This window comes from Solanum verrucosum, unplaced genomic scaffold (assembly GCF_900185275.1).
Source record: "Solanum verrucosum unplaced genomic scaffold, falcon-dt-bn FXZP01000284.1, whole genome shotgun sequence".
Taxonomy (NCBI): domain Eukaryota; kingdom Viridiplantae; phylum Streptophyta; class Magnoliopsida; order Solanales; family Solanaceae; genus Solanum; species Solanum verrucosum.
In genome coordinates, this window is record NW_026019936.1 from 2,743,710 (window position 1) to 2,765,479 (window position 21,770).

The 21,770-nt window shown below is 31.8% G+C and overlaps 2 protein-coding genes and 1 pseudogene across 2 annotated transcripts; 2 read left to right on the forward strand and 1 right to left on the reverse strand.

The window, feature by feature from the left end:
* Positions 1 to 2,728: 2,728 nt before the first annotated feature.
* LOC125837305 (transcription repressor MYB5-like) lies at positions 2,729 to 4,691 on the reverse strand. Its single transcript, XM_049516455.1, has 2 exons — positions 4,393 to 4,691; positions 2,729 to 3,450 (listed from the first exon to the last, which is right to left on the reverse strand). The coding sequence occupies exons 1-2, from the start codon at positions 4,689 to 4,691 to the stop codon at positions 2,838 to 2,840; spliced, it is 912 nt and encodes a 303-aa protein (XP_049372412.1). The 3' UTR covers positions 2,729 to 2,837.
* A 3,304-nt stretch (positions 4,692 to 7,995) lies between these two features.
* On the forward strand, positions 7,996 to 9,618 carry LOC125835956 (probable E3 ubiquitin-protein ligase ARI8). The gene has a single exon (XM_049515064.1). It carries the CDS (start codon positions 7,996 to 7,998, stop codon positions 9,616 to 9,618), a length of 1,623 nt encoding a protein of 540 aa, XP_049371021.1.
* Positions 9,619 to 12,310: 2,692 nt separating this feature from the next.
* LOC125835969 (uncharacterized) lies at positions 12,311 to 21,279 on the forward strand (annotated as a pseudogene).
* Positions 21,280 to 21,770: the final 491 nt, after the last annotated feature.

Below are 21,770 nucleotides of genomic sequence, written 5' to 3' on the forward strand. Positions count from 1 at the left end.
TGAGTCCCTTTTTTTGTTCATTGGTATGGGCTTTTAAATTAGGCCCCCAATATCTTTCTTTTGGCCCTTTTTAATTTTTGAGGCACCTTCCATATTATATTGGTTTTTTTTTTGTTAAACATGAAAATTATATATTAAATGGATTATGAGTTGAAAAATGATAGAGATGTTTTTCCTAATCATAGAGAAAATGTTATAACATAAAGATTAATGTATACTATATATATATATATATATATGCTAAGAAATTACATAAGAGTTAGATAGAACATACCCCAAGACGGGCTAGTAATTACAGCAAAATTACTGAATTGGGTTAACTTATTACACATAGATGGCCTAATTAGTTTAGTAGAGATAAATTTCTTTCAATTTGATTTTAACCAAACACCAATCTGAAAAATCTTTACCAAGATCTCCACATTTAAATATAAGAGGGAACTACCGGTCAATCTTATAAAAGAACCGAAATAAACGAAATAAAATATTTTTTAAAAGGAACATCACTAATTGATTATAACAAAAAAAATTACAAACAAATAAATAAATAAATAAATAAATATATATATATAATTTTTTTATTATTATTTTCTTCTCTAGGAAAAAAATAAGAACTACTTTCACAATGCTCCATTATTCTTGGTCGTAAATAGCAAAAATATCTTTTATATTACAACTAATATTCAACTTAGAATTAGTTCCCAAATATCATTGACTCAACCCATTTTTATTTATTTTTTGTCATTTTATTGTTATTTTACTAAACCCATGCAATATAAATAGTGGTTTAACACTTGGAAGCTCTTTTTATCATTCTTATATTTCTCTCTTCTAGTAGTTGGTTTCAAATTAATGAAACCTAAAATTCCTTATTTTTCTCCTAAAATTTCATTTGTTTTTCCATTTACAAAATTTTCAATTTTATTTTACAATATGTATTTTTCTCTGAAAATATGGCAATTGCTGCAATTTTTCCGGGTGAGTCAAATAATTTAATTAATTTCTAGAATTGTTTTTCATATTTGTCTCTAAATAGTCTATATATAGCTGACATATTTTTTTGTATTATTCACTGTTAGATAAGATTAACGATGAATTTTTTGTTCTTATTGATAGAAATTGTTTGTCACTAATCTTGTTTAATCCTAGAGCTAGTAAAATGGTATTAATTAGAAGAAAAAATTTCATGTCTTTATTTTCATATATTTTTTAAACTCTAGATAACACATATATTCTCTCATGTACATATAGTTCTATATTATTATGTGTTTGTTGACTACATTTTTTTTTTATTTCTTCAAGCTATATATTTTTTTTAAAATGCTTGGCTGGTAATCATTTTTTTTCTTCTTTTATTACTATTTTTGTTAAATTAGTAGATTAAATCAATTAGTTGAACGCATATGTTAGCTACCTAAATGTCAACTTGTAGTTTTGACTAGTTATATGATCATATTAATTATATATGTACTAAAAAATGCAGTGCATGCTACACATAATTATATTTAATTTCAGACCATTATATATATAACACGTATCGCTATGATTATTACAATAATAATAACTACGTCTTAGTCCAAAATAAGCGGGTGTCGGATATATATTCTAACTACTAACCATATAGTTACTCCATATAAATCATTTCAATTCAATATTATAATCATTCCCACTATATATTTATTTATTTATTTATTATTTTATTAAAAAAAAAACAGATAAACTAGCTCATTGGAAACGTTCCTGATGAACTTTTTGTAGAAAATCCCACATTTCTAATAATAATATCAATCGGGAAATCATGTCTTTTTTATAGTAATTTAAAAAATTTACAAAAAAATAGCAGACGGATATATAATATTGATGTGTATAGTCGACTATTAATATTTTTGAGCGACCTACTATATAACTTTTTCTTTTCAAAATTTGAAATTTAATTCAAAATCTTAGGTTTGCCTTTGAGTTAAGAATTATTATTGACTCTGAAATTGCACTAAGAAATTATGAACGCATATTATGTATGTAGAGTTAGTTACCTACCAATCACATGTGCAGTATATTAAATTTTAAAAAAAGACTGGTAGTTGTGAGTATTTGGTCGAAATGTAGTATTTCATGTTGTTATCAAACATAATGGAAGATGTAGCCAAATGCTTGACAATTGAAGAAAAAGTTGATAGGTCGAAAACACATCTAAAATATTTCAATTTTTTAGTTTTATATTTGAATTATTAGATGTATGAGTTTTATTAAAACAAATCTTAACTGTCGATTAGTTATTCACTTTTGCTATCATATATTAATTGATCAACAATTAACATAGTGAAGAATTATTAGCAGATAAATTAGGAATTACTTTATTGTCCGGCAATTATTAGCTAGATATATAGTCCTATAACCTATGCATGAGCTATTGGTCCATATTGTGACCCCTTAATAATGTAAAATATAGAGTTGATTTAGTATAATTTAGTTTTGAAAATCAGTCAAATACATTTTTGAAATGAATAAATATGACAATTAATTTAGAATGGAGGTAGTAATTAATATTATCAAATAATATATATATATATATAAAAAAAAAAAAAAAAAAAAATATGTCCATATGTGGATCCCCAAGATCAATAAGATTGATCATCACTCATAAATCACATTAAAAAAAAATTGAAGACAATATAGTCTATCTATAAAATCACCAAGAGAAAAAAAAAATTGTTTTGACTTACAAATATCAATATAAGAATCCATTATATATATATATAAATAAATAAACATTTGAAGATAATTAATTAACAAGGCATATATATATATATATATATATGTAATCAAACATTCTTTCATTATTGATCCATTCTCTTGAGATTATTTTGATCATATGAAGGTGTAGATGAAGCCATAAAAAGATCAAAATCTTGCAATGTATCATTGATTTGTTGATTTTGGCAATTCATGAACATGTCTTCATTGATCAAAGAATTCAAGAAGGAGGAGAAGACATCATCCGCGCAACAATTCATTCCATCGTCTCCCTCATCATGAACCACAATGTTCATATCATCATCGCGATAATTGGCAAGCATCACATTACTGCTCTGATACTGATAATCATCATCAAGACTCGTAATTTCTCCAGGACAGTTATTATTGTTGATGCTACTTCCTAAGGGTTCTTTCATTTGGAAATTAGGATTGTAAATGGGGTTTGGAGTATTAATTGTGTTGAGATCATAATCATTTGCTAGTTTTGAGGATGAAGAAGGAGAAGAAGAATTAGCTTTGTTTGTAATAATATGATTATCATCACTAGAGGAATTAGGGTTGTTTAATATTAATGGTTTGTGTGTTCTTGGATCTATTCCTTGGCTAATTAATTTCTTGCTAAGGTGAGTATTCCAATAATTTTTTATCTCGTTATCTGTTCTTCCTGGAATTCTCCCTGCTATCAATGACCACCTACAAATATTTCCGATTAAAAAAGTGAGTTTAAATTTTGTGCAATATTAATATATATAACTTTCTTACACCATCAAGCTAAGTTGACTTACAATGACAGATAAACCTTCATAGCACATATAATATGGTAACATGGAAAAATACAATAACAACAAGAAAAAATAACACCTAATTAAGGAACAAAACAGACCAGATGGTAGAGTGTAAAAAATAAATATATAACTAAAGTTGATATTATTAATCACCAAAATGACTCCTTCAGTTAGCTCCTTAATTAAATATTTCAAGTTCGAATCTGAGAAATAAATATACTGTTGGCGAGTGTTTTAATATATATTTATCGAAAAATATATATTAAAAATTACTTTTATAAATATAAACATATACTAAATCTTAAACAATTCTTAGTGAAGTTCTTGATTTCTCCCCCAAAATGACACCTTTCAGCACGAATACAAATTTAATCAAGCCCCACTATAATATCAAACACCGAGTATGAAACAAAATATATAGGTCACAACAAAGGATAAAAAAAAACCCTAATTAATAACAAGCAGATTAAAAGATGGTCAGTTGAACATACACCAAAAAAACAATGCAATATAGGAGAAAAAAAATACATATCTATATATATATTAAAAATTACTTTTGAACAATTTTTAGAGAAGTTCCTAATTTCTCCAAAAAATAACTTTTTTTTTTAGGCGAATACAAATTTAATCAGCCCCACAACAAGTATCAGACACCAGATGTGAAACAAAATACATAGGTTAGCGCGCAGGATAAAGGAAACCCTAGTGGAATAACTAGCAAATCTTAACAAAAAAAAATCAAGATAAGGGTTTTCATTTTCATTTCTTGTTCTTTTTAATTTTAACAAACAATTATAAGCCCTAAAATGATGATATATATATTGAAGAATTGAAATTAATTTTGAAGGACCTGTTCCCTAGGAGGCGATGGAGGCGGAGGATGAGATCTTCCTCCTCCGGCGAAATATGTCCACGTTTAACGGAAGGGCGGAGGTAGTTCATCCAACGAAGGCGACAACTCTTCCCACAACGGAAGAGTCCCGCCTTCTTTGGGAGTGTACGCCACCGCCCTTCCCCTTCTTTACTGACATAATTTGTCAGTAATTCGTCTTCTTCTGGTGTCCATGGACCCCTTTTTAACCCTATTTTTGTACAACATGGTGTTACAACTTTGTTTCTTGATGATGATGATGATGATGGTGTTCTCATATTTTTTTTGTTGTTGAAAAAAATGGAGATAATGGATTGTTGAGTTTTTGGTTTGCATGTTAATTAATTAAAGTTGGGTGAGAGTAATAATGTCTAAGTTACTAAATTTGGGAGGGGTGGAAATGGAGTGTGTTTTGTTACGTATGATGCATTTGGAACAAGTTTTGGTTTTAATTTAGTGAAATTTTTAATTATTTTTTAATAAGCGTACGCGTCTTGAATAATTTTACAAAGTATATATTACATATCTTTAATCAGTATAAGTGTCGAGTAATTCTATCCATCTAAGGTATAGATGGATTGGATGAGAAGAATTCATATAGAGCTTTTTGTTTTTTAATTGGAATTTGAATGTGAGATCTCGTAATTTTTAATTTACTTCATTGACTATGTTTTATCTTCATTGATTTGGTTTAAATTATACTCTTTTCGTCTACTTTTAATTGTTATATTGCGATTTTCGAAAGTTAATTTAACTAATTTTCAAAGTTAAATTAGATTACATTAATTCGATATTTTAAACAAAAAAAATTAGATATTCAAAAACTATAAGAAAAGTACTATAAATTGCAATTTTTTGCATATCAATATGATGAAAAAATACATCGTTATATGTTAATCAAAATTCCTATAATTTGTCTCTAAAAAGGAAACCATGACAATTAAAGATTCACATTCGATATTTAATTGCATTAAAATAAGCAATAGTTTAAGGTAAAAGAAGTTAATTGGGATTGTCTATCTCTTCCTTAAAATATTAAGGTATGGAGATTTACTTGTTGTACGCCAATTTTATTTTATTTTTCGATATCTATTTTGTGGTTCGATTAATCTTAATCGATCCACGCCTACATGCCCCATTATATGAGGGTAAAGTGTCGTCTATCAAAGAAAACTATTTCCGGAGTTCAAATCTAAGATCTCTGATTAATAATAGAGGAAACTTATGTATACACTTGTATGTCAACTTAATTTGATAGTATAAAAATTATTTACTTTATCAATACATATACCGAACATAAAGTCAATTTTTATTTGTATTATCCAAAAACAGCTCACGTACAAATTAATATTGATCGAAGATGCACTTGGTTTTCTTCATATAATGTTATGTTATGACCAAAAATAGAAGACTTCATTAGATGCATTATTTACCTCTTTTAGATAAATGGTAACGATATTACACATATGAATGGGGCTTTCGAATTGATTTTACTTGGAAATGAAATATACAATCAAAAAATAATTTAATTATTTAATAAATCTAATTATTTGGTAGGAATTTAAGTATTGATATGGCATATGAAATGTTGAATTTGATCAATAACCATAATTTAACAATATTAATATTCACAAAGTACATTTACTAATTTGAATATATGTTTTTATATGTTGATTATATTCAACGTAAAAATGATAAAGTTAATTAATTAATATGCGTAATACATGTATGTAACAAATTGTTGTAATATCTTATTTTTCCATTCTTGATTAGGGATTTCGCTTTAGAGCTTTACCCTTCCCACAAAGTGAGTTTTTTTTATACGAATTTAAATTAGTCAAATATCAAAACGAATAGCAGATATCAAATGAGAACAAAAAAAAATAAAAATGGTTATAGATCTTATAATCACAAAATTTAATACATTTTGATATACATTATATATATTTTTTATAGGCGGCAAATTTCTCAAGAAGTTTTAAATTTCGACTAAACGAGCAAAAAGGTAAATTATGACACTCTCATCATATTACTTTACGTTGATTGAGTAAAAAAATTAATGATAGAAATGATTTGGTGTAAATATCGAATGCGAATAAATATTTACCCTGATCCCACGAAGAAACGGTAGAAATTAATATTAAAATTTTAATTTGCTTGATTTTGAGATATATATTTATTTAAATTTGTTCACTAAATAAATTAATAATTAACTTATTAAAGATTCATAGTACATTTAATTCTTGTTAAAATAGCAAAACGTATAAAAGTAAATTTTGAGATATATATTTAATGGACGCAAAAAATAGATAAAGAATTTAATTACTCTATTTGTCACATAATTAATTTCAATCAAAAAATTCCACAGTAGGAATTACTCATTATCAAAGCAGCAAAGAATAGTGACATTTTGCCTACCCAAAATTACTTTGATTAATGGCATCACCAACCCAATATTGAATAGTTTTAAAAGAGGAAGAGAAAATAATTTTTTTTTTATGATTTATCGCTAATCCGTCATTAAAGTAATAGTAGCTACAAAACTTGTTTATCGCTAATTCTTGTTTATTTTTCAGAGTGATTATAAAAACAAAAAGTGATAAAAATAGACCAATGTGATAGAGTGATAAGTACTCCTTTCATTATTAATCACATGTCTCAATTCGAATCCTAAATATAGAGTTACCTAATTACCTCCACATAATATAAGACTTTTCTGAATTCGAATTTAATCAGGATCATAAATCTTCTAAGGTTGTTGCTTCCCTTTTTTTCTTGAATTATTCACATCTTTGGGTCCATTCTCTGTGTAAATTTAAGTAATTGTTTGACAACGATAAAATAAACTAAGAGAAAGAAATAATAATAATTAGAAAAAAAAAAACTGCAAAAATATGTATATAACTATATATTAACCGCAAATAGACAAATTAAATTAAAGTAAACCTCTATGGTCTCGAGAAAAAAAAAAACTAAACCTAGTAGAAGTAGGAAGCTGTTATTCGAAATAATGTTTGAGGTTTTTTTCGTTTCCAATTTTTCAATGTCCGGTCTTCGATACTCATATTAAGATTTGACTAAATACAAGTCGGATTTGAAAAGTCCCATGTTATTTATTAAATACTTCCATATCCAAAACTAAGTAAGAAGTCTTAATATTTAGCACTTTAAAATCAAATTACAATTAATTACTAATCATATCCTTACTCGAATATGTAACATAAAATTGTATAATTCCTTCCATATTAATATCGTGCAATTTTCTCTTTATTTATTCATAGTAAGTTGATTTTAAAATTCAAATATATCATATCGTTCACATAAATTAAAAGAAAAGAAATATTTGTATCAAACCTGAACATTGTAGCTCCACATTGGGTTTACTATATTGGGCTTTAAATTCATATTTTATTTCCTTTTAACATATCAAAACATTATTATAAAAATAAAAAAAAGCCTTTTTCGAGTTCAAGTTCTATTAGGGTTTCTACTTCTTAAGCCCTGAGGTTTTATTATATATATTTATATCTTTCTCTTAATCTATACTTTCATCATCAATTTTATTTTCTTCTTCTAATAATTATGGATTCTGATCATGAAATTTACGATATGTATTCTGATGATGAAGAGGAGGAAGATTCCACCAATATTGATGAATCCAATATAGTTTTTTACAAACAAAAAAATTACAAAATTTTGAAGGATTTTGATATTCGTCAACTCGTAAAAGAAGATATATCGAAAATTTCAACGATCTTATCCGTCCCACGAGACATTTCGTTAGCACTCCTACGTCATTATAATTGGAAGGTTGATCGAGCTAACGAAGAGTGGTTTGCTAACGAACAAGAAGTTCGTAAGTCTATAGGTATGTTTTTATGTGACAACAATAATAACTATGTTTCAGTATCGAAAAAGACGAAAAAAACAAATAATGATGCTTTTGTGAATTGTGGTATATGTTTTGAGGAATATGATGATGTGGTTTATGCTACGTGTAATAAACATCCTTTTTGTAAGGTATGTTGGGAAGGTTATATTGGTGCATCGATTAATGATGGTGGTCCTAATAAATGTCTTGCTTTACGTTGTCCCGATCCATCGTGTGAAGCTATGGTAGGTGAAAGTATGGTTGTTGAATTAGCATCGGAGAACGATAAATCAAAGTATTATGATTATTTATTTCGATCTTATATCGAGGAAAACAAGAAGATTAAGTGGTGTCCTTATCCTGGATGTGAATGTGTTGTTGAATTTGAGATAGGGAGCGATGATTATAGCGTGATTTGTGATTGTTCTAATGGTTTTTGTTGGAATTGTTTAGAGGAGATTCATCGTCCGATTGATTGCGATACGATAGCTAAGTGGAAGGATATAAATCAAGAAGAATCCGCAAATACAAATTGGATTATGGCTTTTACTAAAAAATGTCCAAAGTGTGATAAATCAATTGAGAAAAATATGGGATGTATGCATATGACATGTAGATGTGGATATCAATTTTGTTGGTTATGTTTTAAGAAATGGGGTGTTTGTGCTAGTCGATGTAATCGATACGAGGAGAAAAAAGAAGTAACAGAAGCGAAGAAGAATATTCAAAGGTATACACATTATTACGAGAGATGGTTATCGAATGGAAAGTCGAAAGAAAAGGCTTTAAATGATTTGAAAAAAATGAAAGATGAAGGGTTGAAAAAATTAAGTGATGATAATTCTATACTTGAGAAAGAATTAGAATTTATTATTGAAGCTTGGGAACAAATTGTTGAATGTAGGAGGGTTTTGAAATGGACATATGCTTATGGATTTTATTTACCTAAAGAAGAGGTGGCGAAAACACGATTTTTCGAATATTTACAAGGGGAAGCAGAGGCAGGTCTAGAGCGGCTTCATCATTGCGCGGAGAAAGAATTGATGGAACATTTAGGGTCAAGTAATGAGATGGATTATACTGATGAAGGATCTTATAAGGAATTCACGAATTTTCGATCGAGAGTTGTTGGGCTGACTAAAGTTACTGGAAATTATTTTGAAAAATTGGTCATGGAATTAGAAAATGGACTACAAGATGTGACTAATTCAACAAAAAAAATTGAACAGCCAATGAGTTCTAGTAATACTAGCAATAATATGTGGATGTGTGATAGGTGCACTTTTTTGAATGAAGATATTCATACAGTTTGTCGAATGTGCATCGAAGATTGAAGCAGGTTTAATTTATTAATTTTGAACTTTTTTTTTTTTAATTATGGTTTTGTATTGAGAATTATTATAGTTTTAATTAAGTTGAAGTTGGATTTCTTTGAATTTGTTGTGGTGCCTAGAGTTTGTTTTTGTTTACTTTCATTTGTTTTTAGTTATGATGTTTATGTCAAATTTATGTCTCATTGAAATTTCTTGAATTTTTTGAATTTTAGAGTTTTCGAAAGCAACTTTTCTGTCTCATAAAGTAGAGGTAAGTTTTGTATATACGCTATTGTCATTAAACTTCACTTGTATTCTTTAGGCCGGATGGAGATTGACTCACTTGTGTATTGTATATGTACAAATTGTTAAAAATTAAGAAGATACTATTTGCGTGCGTTGAAGCTAATAAAGTTTATACAATTTTATAAATCAATATAACAACCTTGAAAAATAGATATTTAACGAAGTTATTGTTTTAGAAATAGTAATTACAAGAGCAAATTACATACTAAAGATTATGGTGGATGAGTAATAAGCATTTTCTGTTTTTCGTTTGAGATCTCGAATTCAAGTCTTGAAAATAAAATTGTTTTTGATAGAAAATATTTTACATCATAGTGAAACTTCTGAAGATATCGATATTTTTACTTGTGAGTAAATAAGAGAGATAGAAACTTGCATTACATAAGGGCTAAGAGATAAATCGCATTTGAGAATTGCGATTTATGAAGGATGTGTTTTGTGAATCTCTCGTATACTTTTCTTTGATATTATTTATTTTTCATTTTATTTACTTGTGATTTTAAGTATTCATTAGATTCTTTTTTCTTTAAAATGTTTAATTAGTATCATGACATTATTTTATATTTATAAATATTAATCTTTTTATCAAATATTCAGTTCATAATGTTCTTACAAAATGAAATTTAAGAAAGTTTTTTTTTTTTTTTTTTTAATGTTATGGTCTTAAATTGAAGATATGTCAAATGTAGCAAAATGTCTTTTAATCTTTTAATTTTATACGTGTTAGGTGAAAAGTTGGAATTATACCGTTGTTAAAAAGAAAAAAGGATCATTCTTTTTTTAAACGGTCTTGAAAAAATATAGGTTAAACAAATTAAAACGGGGGAATTATAGTTTTTTTTTTATAATATTAATTAAAAATATATATTTATTAATTAATATATTTCGATGAGACAATATGTATCTTAATTACTAGACTAATGTCATTTATATTTTATTTTTTGATAATTAATTTTTTAATTTTTAATCTAACTATGTAATTACCTTTGTCATTGTAGTATTCTATTGTGTAATTACTCCATATGTCACAATTTATGTGGTATTTTCATTTTTCTAGAGTCAAACAATTTATGTTTGATTGGAAATTTGCACGTGAAATCGTCAATTTTTTTAAATAAAATTTATATATTTGTAAACTACGCAAAAAGAACTATAAGTCACAATAATTGACAAGTCAAAATAATTAAAACATATATAAAAAAGGAAACTTTCGCATATAGTCCCTCAAAAATAGCCTAATTACGCTCCATAACTATAGTTTACTAATTACGATTCGTAGTTACATGTTATAAGGAGGAGAGTGGCGAGCAAGATTGAGAGAGGGAGGAGAGAGGGGCGAGCGAGAGAGGGCAAACAATGGGAGAGAGGTGAATTGTATATGTATATCAGTTAAATAATTATATTTTATACATATGTATTTGTATATTTGACGCGCGAGATTGGGAGAGGGAAGAAAGAAGCAAGCGAGATTGGGAGAGGGAAGAATGAGGCAAGCGAGATTGGGAGAGGGAAGAATGAGGCGAGCGAGATTGGGAGAGGGACGAGAGAGGCGAGCGAGATTGGGAGAGGGACGAGAGAGGCGAGTGAGAGAGGCCAATAATTTGTATTCGCATCTCGTTTGTATAATTCGAAAGTACGTTTGTATAATTTGTGTGTTTTTGTATAATTGAGTAATATAAAGTCTGGAATTATACAAATATGATAAAACTCAAAATAACGAATTGATATAAACATAAACATATGAACTTTAAACAATTATACAAAATATATTATACAAATTACATTATATAAATTCTATTATACAAAATCCAAAAATTATACGTTTATACAAACTTTAAAAAGTTATACACAAAAAGATTGAATGTATATGGTGACAAAACTGAAAAATTAAAGAAAATCATCGTCATATACAAATACAAACTATCATATATAAATACAACTCAAACGAAAAATTATTAGTTGCGAATCATAAAACATGGCTAATTATACAAACTCGAAATCAGCTCACATAATTAATGGTTAATGTTATAACATACTATACCTGTGATTTCAATGATTGAGTACTAAGTTGTCTAATTATCCGACCACATCCCCTTTGTCTTCTTCACGGCTCCGGCGAAGAGCTTTTATCTCCGGTGAACCTGTGCAATCAACAATGGCGAAACCAAAAGGGTATCTTCCATAATCATCAAATTTGACATAAGTTGAGTAAATACGTGATGAAGACTACAAATGGAAACTTTTTGGCAAATTTAGAAGACCAAAAGTCACTATTTTGATCATTAAAATCTTGAAAAACCTTAAACACCTAATAAGTTGTGCCACCATTCCTGAATAGCTTCGTTGATAAGATTAGATGGAACCCCATGATTGAATTACGTGCTATGTCCACAATCTTACTGAGGAAATGCCTGACTCAGGGAAATTCGTTTGTTTGATCCAAAACTCACTCAGGGAATTCAGACAAGCATCAAAGGTATGCTTCCTTACTTGTATCCAACATGAAGAATCGAAATCTATTATCAAGAAGCTATGTGATACTGTTTAATGGTTGACCTGAATTGTGAATCTTTATATTCGAATGTGTTACTTATGATTTGGTGAAGTTACAAGAATTGTATTACTTGATGTTATCGCAATTAGCAGAGTATGTAGGTGAAATATTGAATTGGTTTGTTAACGTATTGCATTCGATGTTCTTGAAAACGTTGAGTAATTGTTCCCCGAACGTGGATGTTAGGATAGCGCATTGAGTGGAGTTGTGAATTTTGTTGGGTGTTTATTGAGCCTGAGTGATCGGAAAAGTTTCAGGACTTGTTGACATTGATGATGAAGAAGTTGACTGAGGCATTGAACAATGGTCAAGAGGCTACGACTCCTGAAGCATTGGAATTATTGATTGAATTAGCAGAGACCGATCTGAGCTTCTTCAGGAAGCAGATAGTGGATGTACTGGGTGCAATGTTGCAGATAGCTGAGGCGGATAGGATAGTTTAGAAGAAGGGACAAGACATTTAAAAATTGAGTTTGTGATTACTTTAGCTGAGTCTAGGGAAAGAGCACTAGGGATGATAAGGAAGTTGCCACAATTTATCAATAGGTTGTTTGGTGTTTTGTTGAAGATGTTGCTTGATATTGGTGATGAAGTTGTTTGGCAAAGAGCTGAGGTTGAGCATGAGGCTGCAGGGTAAACAAGCAATTATGGTGTTGGTCAGGAGTGTTTGGATAGATTGTCTAATGCATTGGGTGATAATACTATTGTTCTTATCGCCTCTGAGCAGTTTACTGCATACATGGCTGTCCCTGAGTGGAAGAAGCACCATGCCGCACTCATTGCATTTGCTCAGATTGCAAAAGGTTGCTCAAAGGTACAAATCAAATTACGCCTATAGAGTTTGTACTACATGTTTTTAAATAAGCTTTTATATCTAACATGTATTCTCACTTTTATTTACTCTTTAATTTGCTCTTTATGTTGATACATTGATTTGACACAACACCAGGTAAGTTTTTGAATTAATTACCAGCAAATACAGTTGAAACACCAATGTTACCAAAATTGAGTGATATTTTTAAATGCTACCAAAACTGACCCATATTATAAATGGCATGTAAAGATTATATCACACTTTAAACAATCCCTTAACCCTAGGCACTAACGAACAACCCTTGGAGTTGCGGCCGATCTCCCTTCTTCTCCATCCTTTCCCCACTTCCCCCCACCAACACTCACTGTCCAACCTCCTTTTCCTCCTCTGTCACCATGGAAGCCAGGGTATATATATGTTTTTTGATTAATTACTATTCTTTTATTAACTTGTCTCTTGGTTATGTACTCATGGAATTGATCATCTATGAGTTTGTGATAGTCACAATATTTGTTTATACGATTTTTGTTTCTTGACATATACTCTTTTTTTAGTGCATTTGATTTGGTAAAAAGATCCTTGTCTTGTTTTCTGTAATAGGTAATGATTAAAGATTTGGAGCAAGTGGTCAACATGGTTGTGATTTCTTTCCAAGATCGTCATCCTCGAGAGAGATGGGCTTCCGTTAATGCAATTGGCGTATTGGCAACTGAGCTGGGTCCATATTTTCAACTACACTACCACAGCCGGTTGTTGCCAGTGCTTGCAGCAGCTATGGATGATTTCCAAAATCCAGGAAAACAGGTGTGTTCTAGACTTCTAGTGGTATTTGGCACTGTGGTTTTCTGATAATAAATTTTGAAGTAAACTGCATAAAATAATCCTTAAGACATGAGGTCAAAAGGTTTAATTAATAATCCCTAATACACGAGGTCAAATGGTTTAATCATTGTAACATGGTTTTGCTCCAGAAGTATTTATTTCCTGAAATTTAGTTGCCTGTCATGCCTATCAAAATATTCTTTTCTGATGAAGTAAATAGTTTCATTAACAAGACATCAAGAAGATGCAAAAGTTTCAAAGAAGTTGTGTTAGCTCCAATACATGAGAAAATGCTATGCTAAGATTAGGGCGCGAACAAACTCCAAAAATTCATTGGCTAACACTTATTTGTTTTCATTAAGATTAAGACATTTGAATCTGAGTATTAAGAGTTAAATATCTGTATTTTAACACATTTGAATATTAAGATACTATCTGTATACTAAATAATTAAGACTATTTGTTTTTTCTCAACATCTAAATATATAAAACTTGTTTTAAAAATAGTGAATATCGATAAATATTTTAAAGAAATTATATGACAGTTGGAGGTGATGATAGCTAGTGATGGTGGTTGTGGGTGCCAATTGGGAGTTGTGTTGGATGGTGGTGGTGGTTCTGGGCAGTAGCTAGTGGTGCTAGTGTTTGACATTTGTGATTAACAGTGGTTGTTGATCATGGTAGTTGTTGATCATGGTAGTTGTTTGTAGCAGCTAATTATTTTGGTGGACGATATTGGTAATGGTGGTGGTGAATGATGATGGTAATTGGAGATGTTAAATTAGGTCTTGGGCCTAACTCACACCCCAAAAGCTAGCTCAAAGGGAGGAGGATTGCCTAAGCCTTATAAGGAGTTCACCCATCTCATTAACCACCGATGTGGGACTTTTGTCATTCTTTAACAATGTATTTGGAGTGTGAGTTAGGCCCAAGACCTAATTTAACATGGTATCAGAGCAGGGCCCGTCTCACCCGATGTTGGGACCCCCAAAATCAAAAATTGCCCACGCACCAGATGCTAAGCACTGGGCGTGAGGTGGGGTGTTAAAGAATGACAAAAGTCCCACATCGGTGGTTAATGAGATGGGTGAACTCCTTATAAGGCTTAGGCAATCCTCCTCCCTTTGAGCTAGCTTTTGGGGTGTGAGTTAGGCCCAAGACCTAATTTAACAGGAGATATCTAGTGCTTGCTAGTTGTGGTGATTGTAAATGTTGGCTAATGGTGGTGATAGATGACTTACATGATTGGCAGGGATGATAATTGTAGGTGGTGGGTAGTGGTAGTTGATAATGGCGGGCGGCTGCGGTTAACAGTGAAAATGGATGTAGTAGTGATTTTTTGGTTCAGATGTATGTTTGCTCATTCGTTTGTCAATGAATTCATTTATCTAATTATTTTGTATTTCTGCAGGCACATGCTGCATTAGCTGTCCACAACTTTATTGAGAAAAACTGCGCCGCAGAGATTTTGCTGCCCTACTTAGATAGAATAGTTAACAAACTGCGTGTATTTGTGCAGCAGGTATGACATACAAGAGGGAATAATATCATAATATTACTACTGAAATATGCAAGATTTGTGATACTTTTTCCTGCTGTTTGCTATTGTTTGAAGTGCAGAATGTAAATGTAATGGTGCAAAAAAATGCATTAATTGCTTTGGCTTCTGTGGCTGGTTTATCCCAGGTACTACAATTCCAATAGTTCAGGCTCAATTATGCTTGTTTCTGATATTGATGATGATTGCTAATAAATTATATACCAACAGAAGCACTTCCAAAATTACTACCATCTTGTGATGCCATCTTTGAAAACTATCTTGGTAAATGCAAATGATGAATCTAATCGCATGCTTCGAGCCCAAGTAATGGAATGCATAAGCTTTGTCATGATGGCCGTTGGGAAAGATAATTTCGGAGATGATGCTAAGCAGGTTAGTATGAGATAATGTATCCCCTGCTGATTTTTAAGATGTATTCATTATGTCCTAAGTTGTTTGGCATCGTCTGGCTGGCCACGAAATTTAAGAAAGAAAAGATACTTTTTGACACATAACTAAATATGAGCTAAACGTCAAAACTACCTTGTATCGAACAGTTTGTTTTGGGTTCAGTATGGCCTGCAACAAGTATTTCAGTGGAAAAATGAGAACGTAGAATTATGTAGTTATCAAGTTAAAGAGGTGCCAATCTTTTTGTGCCGTATAGAATGGAAACAATGCCAAAAGCGGTCGTATGCATAAAGCTTAATGGCCGCATAGCGAGGTAGATAAGATTACTTCAGTCCATGTATTTCCTTCCGTCTGGTTCACTTTTCAAGCATAGTGCTTACTCTTGATTTTTGTTAAAGGTTATGGAAGTGCTTATGTCTATACAAGGGTCACAAATGGAGACAGATGATCCTACTACTGTTTACATACTAAAGGTATGGGCGCATCATTTCAAGGACTTGGGACTTCATTTATAGGTTACTAGTGAAGTTGTTAGTGCTTTGTGCGGTCATTAAAAATATTGTCAATTTATTTATAAAATCACAAAAAGATAAGTAAAGCAAGTCAGATCAAGCTCAATATATTCCGTCTAACTCTATATATAATGGTCTTAGAGACATGTCACATATATATAGAGAGAGAGATTCTCACTACATCATTGATTTCATTGCAGGCATGGGCCAGATTTCGCGAGTGCTTAGGAAAGGATTTCCTTCCTTACATGAGTGTAGTCATGCCTCCGTTGCTTCATTCTGTGCAACTAAAGCTTGATGTAACCATTTATTTTGCGGATTCAGAATCAGATGATGATGAGAGGTAAGGTTTTGCGATGACTATCACCGTGTAATGTTGTGGTATTACAAATAATCATGTAAAATGGCCTATTGTTTTTCTATTTCACTGAATATATTTTTAAGATGCTTATTTCCCATGGTTAGTGCAGTTACCACTGTGGTTATTTGCTTTAGTTCGTGAAAAGTTATAACCACCAGTCATCATGAAACCTAAAATGTTGTCCCATATGTATCAGTTTCTCTTGGATCAAAGCATTGATAGTTTTGGATTCAGTTCGATTAGGAAGGAAATCCTTTCTTATTGTCCAAAATTTCACTCATAAAATGGCTCGAGGATACTATATTCTAAATATATGACCTGTTCCTTTTTATTAATGTTTTTTGAGTTTTATGACCATTGTGTAGTGGTTAGTCTAGTGGAGGTTCCCGGATCTTATCTAATTTTTGTCTTCCAGAATGCCGTTTATAACACTTCGGAGTTTAAGATGCGGTATCAAAACAAGTGTCATAGAGGAGAAGACAATAGCTTGTCAACTGTTGCGCGACTATGTTCATGATCTGAAAGAGGATTTCCACCCATGGATTGACCAGGTTTGCATGAATATACTTTCATGTATTTCGTACAAGCTATTGATTTAAATTGGATTTAACAAATGATTTCATTGCATGAAACAGGCTACGCAAGCATTAGTTCCGCTATTGAAATTGCGTTGCCATGAGGAACTTTGGGTAGCTGCAATTTCAAGTGGGATTTATAAATCTAGCTCCTCGTGTTTTTTTCTTTTCCTCTAATTTTGTGAACTACTGACATATGTTCTGTTAGGTTGTAGCCTTGCCAAAGATGTTACGTTCTGCTAAAGTGGCTGTTGAGAAAGGAATTGCTCAAGGTCTAAATGAAACATATGTGAAGCAGTTATCAGACTACATAATACCAGCCTTGGTGGAAGCTTTGCATAAGGTTGACTTCAACTTACATTATCGGTGGAGTTAGTGTTAATCGTTCTTTGTTCAATTGTACAATATGTATGGGTTTTTATACAATTGTGGTATGGACTGTAAACTTGATCACTCTCATAGCTATCTCATTCAGGAGACTGACACAGAATTATGCCTGGGTGCGTTGCAAAAAGTGAGCAAGTGCTTGAAGGTTTGTTATTTACCAAGGTTATTTAGTTCTTTGAATATCTGCATCTATGGTTCACATTCTCGTGGATACATACTTGGTAGGCATCTAGCTATCTATTCACTGAACAGCTTATATGGGTAGGACTTAAAGAATCAGGAGAACAATGTCGAGTCCAGAATGATAAAAGAGCTATAGATGATTATCTGTCTTGCACGTCAAGGGCCTCAATATACCATTAAACATCTATGATTTTGCTGGGACTCCTTTGTGGATGTTCATTTATACCAGGAATCTCTCTTCTTTTTCCAGATATCTGCCCCACTCCTGGATGAAGGTCAGGTGCAGAGCATTGTCGATGAGATAAAGAAGGTCCTCACTGATAGTTTGAATCGAAAACGAGAGCAAGCAGAAAGAACAAAATCTGAAGACTTTGATGCTGAGGAATCTGCTGAAGACTTTGATGCTGAGGAATCTGACTTTAACAATGAAGAATTTGAACTAGAACACAAGATTGAAGTACACAAACGAACGATAACTTCGAGTATCTTTGTTCTTATGCTTAGCATTTTAATCTAACTCTGTCTTATCAAATCTCCATATATCTCTGGATTAGGTTGGTGAAATATTGCGCATGCTGATCGAAACATTCAAGGCAGCCTTCTTACCTTTCTTTGATGAGTTGTCTTCATATCTAATGCCTATGTGGGTAGGTGCCTCCTCATTGTATTCAACGTGACTTCAGTATCTAACGCACTTTTCTCATTTTGTTATATAACTAATTTTTTTTTCCTTTCATGCTTGTCTGTTAAGGGCAAGGATAAAACAGCTGAAGAAAGGAGGGTAGCAATTTGTATTTTTAATGATGTTGCAGAGCATTGCCATGAAGCAGCTCTAAAGTAGGTGTTTATATAGGTTTGTCTTGTTTGGATACTAGAATGGTGCAGTATTAGATATAACTACTCCTTCCTGTTCAAACTAGGTACTATGACACATATGTTCCTTTTATTTTGGAAGCATGTAATGATGAAAGCTCAGATGTTCGACAGGTTTGCTTATGTTAAAGGCGTCACCTTTTTCAGATAATTGACATCTTCTGCTTGATTCTCAAATTGTTATTGTTATTTTAGGGAGCTGCTTATGGACTTGCCATATGTGCAGAAAATGGTGGTTCTTTTTTTAAACCTTTTGTTGGAGGTATGATATAGTTGATGGTGTTGGAAATGTTATATTTTAAGTAGTTTTTCCTACTCTTTTGACGGGATCAAGGGGTTAATATAACTTTTAGCTTACCTGATATAAAGAACAACTTTATTTTAGAGGCTGTATCGCAGCTCAGTATAGCTGTAGGGCATCATAATGCTCTTCAAACTGAGAATGTAATGGCGTACAATAATGCTGTTACGGCACTGGGGAAGATATGCCAGTTTCATCGTGACAGTATTGACTCTTCCCAGGTATATTCTTTTGGGAACCTTTTATTTTTATTTTTAATAGGTATTTTTATATATTTTAACTTAGGATATGCTTGGGGTGGAATACTCGGATTTTGGTAAGATAATGGGTTTATGCTTAAAACTTCATTGAATTATTTGTAAAAACTCAGAGAATTTGCTAATATCAGAAATAAAAGAAGATTAGGAGTTTTCTAGTGCGTCTGTAAGGAAGATTTATGATTGAAGAAGAAGAGCAAAAAGTGAGAGTGAAGAAGTTTCTGAAGCCTGCTTACCTTCTGGAACTGTTGATTTTATTTATATTTCTAGTCTCTGTGTGGCCCCAAAAGTTTGTAGTCAGTAATTTGTGTTACCGCCTCTTCTACAACACCCGAACAAGTAAACTTATGTTCTAGCAATCACTTATTTAATTGCTCTATGAATAAGTTTCTTATATAAGAACTTCACTTTACCTTAGGTGAGACTAGCTTCAGTTCTGACTTATGCTTGGCCTATTTTAAAAAAGTAAACATATGGTCTTTGCTCGTAGAAGATTTAAACATTCTCCAGTACCTTGTTATAATTTCAACAATGTTAATTTCTAAAGACTTTTGTCAGGTTGTCCCTGCTTGGTTGAATTGCCTGCCTATAAAAACTGACTTAATAGAAGCGCAGGCAATACACGACCAACTCTGTTCGATGGTTGAAAGGTATTCAATCAGCTTGCTTTAACTTATCTGTTTCAGTAAATAATGATGGCAATTTTTTGAATTTTTTTCCTGACTAGATGGATGTAACAAAGATCCACTACTATTTGGTTAGTTGCCCTTGGTTCTGGACATCATATTATATAAGTATTCTCTGCTATTTTAGACGACAACGATTACAGCTCAATTTAAACTAGTTGGCATGTGTTATATGAATCCTATATATATCCACTCTGCTTTTGTGGCCTCTAGAGTCTTTATGTTTAACCAGGTTTTCATTTTTCCTGCTTGCAGTTCAGCTGCAGAACTATTAAGCCCCAACAATCAGTACCTTCGAAAAATTGTTTCAGTTTTTGCTGAGGTTAGTTATTATTATACCTTCTTGGTCAGGTCAGCGCTTTGTAGCAAAAAAAAAGAGTTTCAATTTTTATCTCAATTCCTGGTGCTGGATCCAGTACATCTGATCCAAAAGACTAAGATGTTTCGACCACATCCCCTTGTATCTTTGTCCTTCTGGGAGTCTCTCTCGACAGGTCACAATTGCCGCGAGCAAAGATATTAATGACGAGGAAGGCTTTTTTGTTATGCTACTAATACTTGCTCTGCTATTCTGCCCAAGCCTGGCTGAGGAAGAGTTACGGGGCGTAAAACAAAAAAATACGCCGATCGGGCATACTATGTGTAATGATTCCCCCATTCACGATAAATAAAAAGATAAAAAGAAAAGCCATTCCATTTCGACAAAAGACCCACACCCAAGTTCCATAGCTTTTGGTTCGCTATCCCGATCATGATTTTCCTACCCCCAGAGGGAAAGGTACTTCCCTTTTGGGACAACCTCTGGATTATCTTTGGCCTCACACTCGAGTAGTTGATTGATTTGCTACAATGGTTGTCATAAAGTATTATAGCCTTATATCAAAGTAATATTCATCTCACTACCATTTTGTAACCCAAATTTGCTTCATATGTAGGTTTTATGTGCCGATGAGGAACTTGCTAGTGAAGAAACACGAAGCCGGATGATTAATCTGTTGAGGCAGCTCCAGGAAACACTACCACCTGCATCACTGGCTTCAATATGGTCTTCCTTGCAACCTCAGCAGCAAACAGCACTGAAATCAATTCAATCATCTTAAACTTGTTTCTTCCCAAGGCAATGGAGCTTCTCAGCCTGTAGCTTCATGAATCATGAATTATCAAATATTTGATACTCAAATTCTCTCATATATACCGTTCATTTGAGCGTGAGGACATGTGTCAGTCTACTATTGGTTTGGGTCAAAAGTATGTGAGCAATGGCAGTAGCCTTGCTTTTGAAGTGTGTATACTAAAAATGTTGCAGTTGAATCTTGCTTCAGGAAAAGAAAAAGGAGCATCTGAGGTGTTGTCAAGGAGACGACTCGTGTCGCAGTTTTGCTCCAGTTTTGTTGTTATTTTGCATTGTCAGATTGTGAAAGCACAAGAATAACATCACAATTGAACAGGTTATACTTAGTGATGAAAATTGCTGGTGAACCATTGTTGGGATATGTATGTTTGACATATATGGTGATATTTGATGCCATGTTTTTAAGAAAGTTGGTGGCTAGACTCCACTCCACCCCTCTCCCAAAACTATCATACTAAA